Source organism: Euleptes europaea, chromosome 21, assembly GCF_029931775.1.
Source record: "Euleptes europaea isolate rEulEur1 chromosome 21, rEulEur1.hap1, whole genome shotgun sequence".
Lineage (NCBI taxonomy): Eukaryota > Metazoa > Chordata > Lepidosauria > Squamata > Sphaerodactylidae > Euleptes > Euleptes europaea.
In genome coordinates, this window is record NC_079332.1 from 18,460,567 (window position 1) to 18,469,563 (window position 8,997).

The 8,997-nt window shown below is 49.2% G+C and overlaps 1 protein-coding gene across 1 annotated transcript in view; it reads left to right on the forward strand.

Moving 5' to 3' along the window:
• The window catches only part of LOC130492475 (multidrug resistance-associated protein 1-like), an 88,302-nt gene extending 79,636 nt beyond the window's left edge, over positions 1-8,666 (forward strand). The window contains exons 26-31 of the mRNA XM_056866224.1: positions 320-421; positions 2,931-3,074; positions 3,548-3,706; positions 4,828-4,994; positions 6,798-6,992; positions 8,517-8,666. Of these exons, the coding sequence (XP_056722202.1) occupies positions 320-421; positions 2,931-3,074; positions 3,548-3,706; positions 4,828-4,994; positions 6,798-6,992; positions 8,517-8,625 (876 nt within the window). The 3' untranslated portion in view covers positions 8,626-8,666. The remainder of the gene's footprint in view (positions 1-319; positions 422-2,930; positions 3,075-3,547; positions 3,707-4,827; positions 4,995-6,797; positions 6,993-8,516) is intronic.
• The last annotated feature ends 331 nt before the right edge of the window (positions 8,667-8,997 follow it).

The window sequence follows — 8,997 nt, forward strand, 5'->3', positions numbered from 1 at the left end:
TCAGGCAGATCATGAGAGTGAGGGGCATCTTGGCCACCTTCTGGGCATGGAGTAGGGGTCACTGGGGGAGTGTTGGGAGATAGTTGTGAATTTCCTGCATTGTGCAGGGGGTTGGACTAGATGACCCTGGTGGTCCCTTCCAATTCTATGATTGTCTCTAAGTCTCTGATGTCAGAGGGTCTCATCCAGGAATAGAGAAGAGAGAGGAAGAATCGTAGATGTACTCAGCATGCTCTGTGGGACCAGTACATTGCCACTGCCTGTGCACACATGCAACATAGGTTCTGGCTTTGGATTTTCCGGTTTTTTCTTCGTATAGATCACCACGTACTTAAACTGGCTGGTTCGCATGTCGTCTGAGATGGAAACGAACATCGTCGCTGTGGAAAGGGTGAAAGAATACTCTGAAAAGGAAAAAGAGGTATGCTTAAGAAGGCTTCTGGGGCTCAAATTTGGGGGACCGACCGATTCCAGGATATGGAGCTGGGACACTCTGCAAAGGCTTTCAGGGGCTGTCCTCACAAAGGAACATTGAGCGGCCTTTTGTTAAAGGCCTTGGAGCTCCCTCCAGTGACAAAACACAGTCGCTGCCGCCCTTTTCCATATCCCCCGTAAAATATTTTGTGCCCATTTGCCATAAAACACTTGAGTTGGCCTTTCCAAGAGCTTTAACACAAATGGGCGGCATTCTGATGCTGGTTTTCCATGGCGTGGGAACTGTTGGAAGAGAGACCATTCACTCTACTTCTCTTTGTTGCCCAATCGGTGTTGGAAGTGGAGGTTTAGAAGGAGAAGGAGAGTTGGTTTTTATATGCTTTCTCTGCCACTTAAGGAAGAATCAAACCAGCTTACAATCGCCTTCCCTTCCTCTCCCCACAACAGACACCCTGTGAGGTAGGTGGGGCTGAGAGCTCTAAGAGAGCTGCGACTAGCCCAGGGTCACCCAGCTAGCTTCATGTGGAGGAGTGGGGGAACCAATCCTGTTCACCAGATTAGCCTCCGCCGCTCATGTGGAAGTGTGGGGAATCGAACCCGGTTCTCCAGATCAGAGTCCATAAGAAAGGCCCTGCTGGATCAGACCAAGGCCCATCAAGTCCAGCAGTCTGTTCACACAATGGCCAACCAGATGCCTTTAGGAAGCCACAAACAAGACGACTGCAGCAGCACCATCCTGCCACTGCTCCAAGTCCACCGCTCTTAACCACTACACCATGCTGGCCAAGTCCAAGAACCACATAACTCACAATCAGTTTCTCAAATGGCACAGAAATGGTATTAAGAAGCCCAGGTCATATAGATATGAATCTCTGAAGGGGGCTGATCCCAAGTTCCTGAGGAACAGGCACTTTGTGAGGAAACACAACAAGAACAAAATATGGGGCAAACCATACCTAGTAAGCGCCTTGCCTTTGGATGGCAAAAGGGACTGACTTGCTTGGAATCCGATCAGCAGTTTTTACTCCTTCTGTTCCCCCCCCCCCCCACTTAAGGCATTTTGTTTAAATAAAATTGGGTGTGATGTACAGGTAGGAAAAAAAAGAGAGGGGAAAAAAGAAATAGAGTGAATTTGGATCAGAAAATTGAATAAATCGAATAAAAGCATTCACTTGCTCACAAAAGCACTCCCACAGTTGAAGCTTCCTGATACCGAATCAGACCCCTGGTCCATCAGAATTAGTATCGCCTACTCAGACTGGCAGGGGCTCTCCAGGCTCTCAGGCAGAGAAAGGTCTTTCACATCCCCTGTTGCCTGATCCTTAAAATTGTTGGGGATTGAACCTGGGCCCTTCTGCATGCCAAGCAGATGCTCTGCCACTGAGCACGGCGCCTCCTCTTTATACTCAGCTGGAAGAATTATGAGTGAGATATTCTGGAAAACCAGTGTGTGGAGGGGGGGGGGAGCTGCCTGCACCCCCCCCCCCAGGAAGGTCCAGGCAAGCAAGAGTGGGATTTGAGCCTTCTAGTTGTCAAACACACCCTGAGTTTCTCTTGAGCCTCTAGAAAAGATCCGAGGGCCAGATTCTGCTTTAAAGCTCCTGTCTTTCTCCACCCATCATCTGAGCACTTTTTAATCCACTCCTGCTGCAGTGCATGGCAGGGCGGGGGGGGGGCTTTATAGCAGGAGGGGAGGTTTCGTCTAGCAGGTTATGGAGGCTCAATCAGCATTCGTGTAAGAGTTGTTCACTGTGGCCGCCGGCCGTGCCTTTCCCAGTCTGCTCTTTTGTGGATCAAGTCAAGCACCTGCTCTTCTACAAATGTGCACTTCTTCCGTGTGTGTTGTGCTCTTCCCTGGGGGTTTCCAGCTGTCTCCCCCCCCCCCCCACGGCACTACAATAATTGGAGCACTGGACTCTGATCTGGAGAACCAAGTTAGGTTTCCCACTCCTCCACGTGAGCGGCGGAGGCTAATCTGGTGAACAGGATTTGTTTCCCCACCCCTCCACACAAAGCCAGCTGGGTGACCTTGGGCCAGTCACAGTTCTCTTAGAGCTCTCTCAGCCCCACCCACCTCACAGGGTGTCTGTTGTGGGGAGGGGAAGGGAAGGCGATTGTAAGCCGGTTTGATTCTCCCTTAAGTGAAAGTCAGCATATAAAAACCAACTCTTCTCCTTCCTCTTCCTCCACCTCTTCAAGTAATGTGGTTTTTTTGGTGAGCTCTGTTTGAAGTTGTATAAAGCTGTTATCTGGAGGCTGCTGCTCTTGAAGACACTACATAATTTACTGGTCTTTGGAAAACTGAGAGACCTTGAGGTTCTGAGCTGTGAGCTCCACAGAAGCTGGCAGCACAGAGCTGTCAATTAATGCTGCCTTCGGTGGTTTGCGACTCCGAAACTGTTGTGAATTGTTGTGGGCCTCGCTGCCAAGATTTCTAGAAGCTGCATGTTGCAGACCCTCGGGTGCTCCTGAGCCCCCAGCGCTGTCTCTTCCAGGCCGAGTGGACTGTGAAGCCCTCTCCACCGCGTGGTTGGCCCCAGGAAGGGAAAGTGGAATTCCGGGGCTACGGGCTGCGCTACCGAGACGACATGGACTTAGTGCTGAAGAACATCGACGTCACCGTCAACGGGGGAGAAAAGGTTGGCTGTGGGCCCGTTTGGCCTGCAGGAGCTGATGCGGGGCGAGCGAGAGCTGCTCGGGGAGCAGAGGAGGCTGGGAAGAGGAGCTGGGTGGGAGGTCTAGGCAGGAAGGGAACCTTTGTGAGGGGAGGGAGGGGACCTTCTAGCAGTGGCTGATCAGAACCAGCACCCGAATAACTCATTCTACCTGACCTTTGGAAGACAAGAGGGGCCCATTCCTGTGGGCACCTGCATTTGCAGGCAACTTGTTGTGCATGTGTGTGTATTTATTGTCTGGGTTTCACTTGGAGGCCAAGGCTTCAAACATAAATCTCAAATCAATGTTAGCAAGTACCCAGTTTCCCCAAAATTGGGAAATTGCTACTATTTCCATCTGATGGGTGCAAGCAGGAACCACCCCACCCAAACAATAACATGTTTGCCCCCTTTCCAGAATGGCATCCCATTGTCTTTTTCTGTGTCCTTTTTCAAAGGTGGGCATAGTTGGCAGGACGGGCGCTGGGAAGTCCTCCCTCGCTCTGGGCCTCTTCCGAATCACTGAAGCTGCCGAAGGGGACATTCTCATTGACGGGATCAACATTGCTAAAATCGGGCTCCACGACCTCCGCTTTAAAGTCACAATTATCCCCCAGGTGGGTGGGCATCTCCCTCTCCTCAGCTCTCTTCAGGCACCACCCCCCTGGCGGGTTCCGATGGCCACTCATCTCCTTGGACCAGCCCAGCATCTGTGGACCTCAAGGGGTCTCTCTTGAGTGAGCACCATCACAGGGATGCTCACCTCAATATGAGGACTTCCAAAAGAGCTGGCAGCCATCTCGGGGGATTGCGAGGAACTACGGTGGGCGGGCCGCCAACCGAACAGGTGACAGGACTGCCCCAGTCTTCTGCTGCGTTTCTCCTGCTTGAGTCGCACATGTAGGTGCCCTCCCCAGTCATCTGCCTGCTCATCCATTTTAAAAGGGGGCAGGAGCCCACTCAGTGCCCCCCCCGGCCCCCTTGGTGTGGGTACACGGCTGTTGGCCTGGTGGTGTGGTTAAGAGTGGTGGTTTGGAGTAGTAGACTCTGATCTGGAGAACCGGGTTGGTTTCCCCACTCCTCCACACGAAGCCAGCTTCGTGACCTTGGACTAGTCACAGCTCTCTCAGCCTCACCTCCCTCACAGGGTATCTGTTGTGGGGAGGAGAAGGGAAGGCGATTGTAAGCCGGTTTGATTCTTCCTTAAGTGGTGGAGAAAGTTGGCATATAAAAACAAACTCCTCCTCCTTCTCCTCCCCTGATCCCAAGCACATCCACAGCCTGTATCAAGATAGTTTCCGAGGGGACCCACGTTGATCTGCAGTAGAAAAGCTCAATTTGAATCCAGTCACCCCTTAGAGACCAACAAGACTTTCGGGGTGTGAGCTTTGGAGAGGTATCTGTCAAAGGGAGCTTTGACTCTCTGAAGTTCAGACGCCCCCAAATCTCCTTGGTCTCTACGGTGCTGCCAGACTCCAGTCCAGCCCGTTTCAAGGCCTCGTCCACATGGCCTGCAGGGCTTCATATGGTGGTGCCAAAACATAGCAAAGGGCTGTCATCTGGCAAAGGGCTCTGCTACAAGTTGTTTGGATTTCCTACCCAGGAAGTGCTTCTGTGTGGAGAAGGAACACTCACCTGCAGCAGGTGTGTGTGTGCCATGGCCACACCTAAAATTTTTTGTTACATAATCAGAATTTAGGAAATTTGTGATGCATCCACATTTCTGTTGCCCCAATAGGATCCCATCCTGTTTTCTGGCTCCCTACGCATGAATCTGGACCCTTTCAACCAGTACTCTGATGAAGACGTTTGGATGTCTTTGGAACTGGCTCACCTGAAGAACTTTGTGTCCACGCTGCCAGATAAACTCAATCATGAGTGTTCAGAAGGTGGAGAAAACCTCAGGTATAATCCAGGTTCTTTTTCAAAATCTTCGCATTGCTTCAGCTCAAGTAGTCTAAAGAATTCAATCTGTTTCAAACAATCGTGACCCTTCTGAAAGGCTTGAACATTGGTTTGCTGACCTTGGCTTCCGCCTCATGTGAAGCGGGCTCGTCTTCACTGCCGCTTCCCAAAGCACCAAAACCATCCCATTTAAGCAGTTTTAAATGGGGGATTGCAGGCATGCGCAGGGGTAGCCAGTCGTTGGCTAGGAGTGCATTTTGGCAAAAATCCTGGATTTGACCTTCGGCGTGAATTCAGCCCGTTGGACTGATACCCTACTTACTGTCATCCAACCCACAACTCTTAGAGCAAAAGGGATAATTAATAAACTTCTCTCTATAGGCTTAGCTCCTGATAACCTACTAGAAATGGGCTTAAACAGAGCAAAAAATCTGGTTAAGTAACGACGTAGATATCGAATTATAAAATGAGTTGACTCTTCTCCCAAGACATTATAAATCATTAAAGAGCTGGGAAGGTTTGCTTTGTGCTCCTTATTTAACAACCATCACATTTTCTAGTTTTCGATGGGCCTTTTCAAGAACTCGATGTAATGCCTTTCCGTCAGCTAGGCTCAGCGGGAGATTTCAGCCTATACCGGTGGAGGCCAGATCATGCCCCTCTAATTTTAATTCAGTTGAGACAGGCAATTATACATATTTTATTACACTGTGAATTTTATCGGGAGGTTAGAAATAAGCTGATTTTACGTGCGACCAGAAATTTTAGGAATGTTAGCCATTCGGATGATTTTATTGTTAAATTTTTATTAGAAGATAAAGATGCTTATTGTCTCTTATTCAGTGGCAAAGTTCTGTTAAGTAGCCAGTAAGGTCCTCAGTTGGGGTTTTAAAATTGTAATTTTGTACTGATATTTGCTGGTCAAGTGACTGTAAATTAACTGAACTGAGCCCTTCGGCATGAATAAAGGCACCTATCGCACTTCACAAAAATCCACGTGGCAGTTGGCTTGGGTATGTGGGCTTTTTGAAAAATGTGGTTTTGTGTTCCCTTTGGGAACGTGTGAGGACAGATGGAGGAGTGGTCAGGCCTGCAGTGGCAAGAAGGGTCCCACTGAAGGGCCGATTCTTTTGCTGAGGGACCATTCCTCACCGCTCTCTGTCACTGAGCATCTGTTGTGTAGAATCCTTGTAAGCCCGTTTCTGGGTTTTTGCAGCAACCTGAGGCAGGAAATTTGTATCACAAAGGAAAACAAAACCTCTGCAGTCCTTGAGATGTTGCTCATTGAGCTTCTGCTTGGCATGCAGAAGGTCCCAAGTTCTATCCCCGGCATCTCCAGTTAAAAGGAGCAGACAGGAGGTGATGGGAAAGACCTCCTGAGACCCTGGAGAGCCGCTGCCAGTCTGAGTAGACAATTTGGACCCTGGAGAGCCACAGCCAGTCAGAGCAGACAATACTAACTTTGGTAGACCAAGGGTCTGATTCAGTAGAAGGCAGCTTCATGTGTTCTGGGCAAGGGGGTGCAGGTCATCTGCTTGCATGCAGAAGGTCCCAGGTTCAATCCCCGGCATCTCCAGTTGAAAAGGACCAGGCAGGAGGTGATGTGAAAGTCTTCTGCCTGAGCCCCTGGAGAGCTGAAAGCAAGACTGGCTTCGATAGACTCAGCGGAAAGCAACGCTGTGCATCCTTATTAGGTGCTCTGCCTTGGGATTCTGGCAACATTAATAGTATTTTGGAGTTATTTTGGAGAAATTGATCAAATTAAGAACTGTGGTTTCCTCTATTCACCATTTCTTCCTGAAGTGTCGGGCAGCGTCAGCTGGTGTGCCTGGCTCGGGCTCTGCTGCGGAAGTCCAAAATCCTGGTTTTAGATGAAGCCACCGCCGCCGTAGACCTGGAAACGGACGATCTCATCCAGTCGACCATACGCACTCAGTTTGAAGGCTGCACAGTCCTCACCATTGCGCATCGACTGAACACCATTATGGACTACACCCGGTAAAGTGATGGGGCTGTACGTCAGAGGGGACGAGACCAGGGTATGCAGGCAGGCAGAGTCCAAAAACAAGACCAACATCTGTGTAACACCTTTTAATGAGACTGACTGACTGAGCACAAAAACACTTTGCGAGCTTTTGAGCTCCCCAAAGCCTTCATCAGGCTGGATATTACAAAAAAAACTTAAAAATAGAAGGGTGGAAGGCAGAATCCTCAAGCCCTGATCTTCATGGGGAGAGGCTGTGGCTCAGCGATAGAGCATCTGCTTTGCATGCGGGAGGCCCTGGGTTCAATCCCCGGCATCTCCAGTTAAAAGGACCAGACAGTAGGTGATGTGAAAGACCTCAGTGGTAAAGTATTTGATTGGCATGCAGAAGGTCCCAGGTTCAATCCCCGGCATCTCCAGTTAAAGGGACCAGGCAAGTAGGTGACGTGAAAGACCCTTGCCTGAGACCCTGGAGAGCCACTGCTGGTCTCAGTAGACAATACTGACTTTGATGGACCAAGAGTCTGATTCAGTAGAAGGCAGCTCCATGTGTGTTCATGTATTAACGAGACACATCAGGCAGTGCTACACAGTAGGACCCTACTTACAGTAAGCTACGCACAGTAATATAGAGCACAGGCCCTAATCATTTGTCCAAGTAAGCCTTTGAGGCCTTTTGTACTGGGCAGCCCTCTTCAATAACTCGGTTCTGTATAGTTTGCAAAGCTACCCTCTGGGCCCAACAACTTTGCAGTTGTCAATTGTGGTTAATATTAACTGGGGTTAATAGCAGCCCAGGGCTACTGGGAGAGGTTTAGGGATCCCCCAAACAGAATCCCCCCAGTAGATGCAACAAGCATAATAGATGGACAGAACACTTATGTGCATAGATGCGGGGCTGTGGCTCAGCGGTAGAGCATCTGCTTGGCATGCAGAAGGTCTCAGGTTCAATCCCCGGCAGCATCTCTAGTTAAAGGGACCAGGCAAGTAGGTGATGTGAAAGACCCCTGCCTAAGACCCTGGAGAGCCCCCATCAGTCTGGGTAGGTGATATTGGCCTTGATGGATCGATGGTCTGATTGAGTGCAAGGCAGCTTCATATATTCATCTTATTTATTTATTATTTCTACTTACTACCCCGCTCTCCCCGGCCAAAAACCGGGCTCAGAGCGGCTTACAAGAATATAAATATCCAATAAATCAGTAAAAGCATTAAAACAGCATTTAAAATAGCCCTATAAATCATGTAAAACAGTATCCTAGTTTACCTAAGGCGCTTCTAGAGTGATCTTACAGACATCCTGTGTAAGCTACCAACAGGCAGTTGGCTGCTTCGCTTTGTTGCTGAGGTGTAGCATTGCAGCCTGGCTCACTCATTCATGGTCTGATTCTTTGTTCTCCAAACTGCCTTCAGAAGGGGCATATGCCGGCTTAACCTACATGCTTTCTTTCCTTCTTTCCCATTTATTGATCTCTCTTTGACACAAACTAGGACAGAATTATCTGTATCCTAATCTCTCTCTCTCTCTTTTGCTTTAGAGTAATAGTCCTCGACAAAGGTGCAGTTGTGGAGTGTGGTTCTCCCGCTGCCCTAATCCAGAAGAAAGGCATCTTTTACAGTATGGCCAAAGAGTCCGGCCTGGTGTAATGCAAGAGCGCCGTTCCTCTCTCCGGCCGTCAAGTGCCCAAATGCAGCATCTGCCGAAATCCACAGCTGGGAATCCTACGGCCAAATAATTCCTCTGAAGAACTAATTTTCGGGACCTGAAGGAAGAAGTATCACAGCCAGTCCACCCATTTCCTCCCTTTCCCTTCTCCCGTTTTGCTATTCAGCAAGTGTACGCAAGCGTCAGGTGGAGCCAGGGGTTTTGGCCAAGCCTCTGAACTCTCCAGATTTTCTTTGGGGCTCCAAAATGTGGCAGCCTTTGAAGGGCCAAAAATGCTTCAGTTCCTCTCAAATTTAGAATGTTTTTGATTTTTTTTTTTGCTCTGTGCTTTTTCAAAAGGGCAATTAGTATTC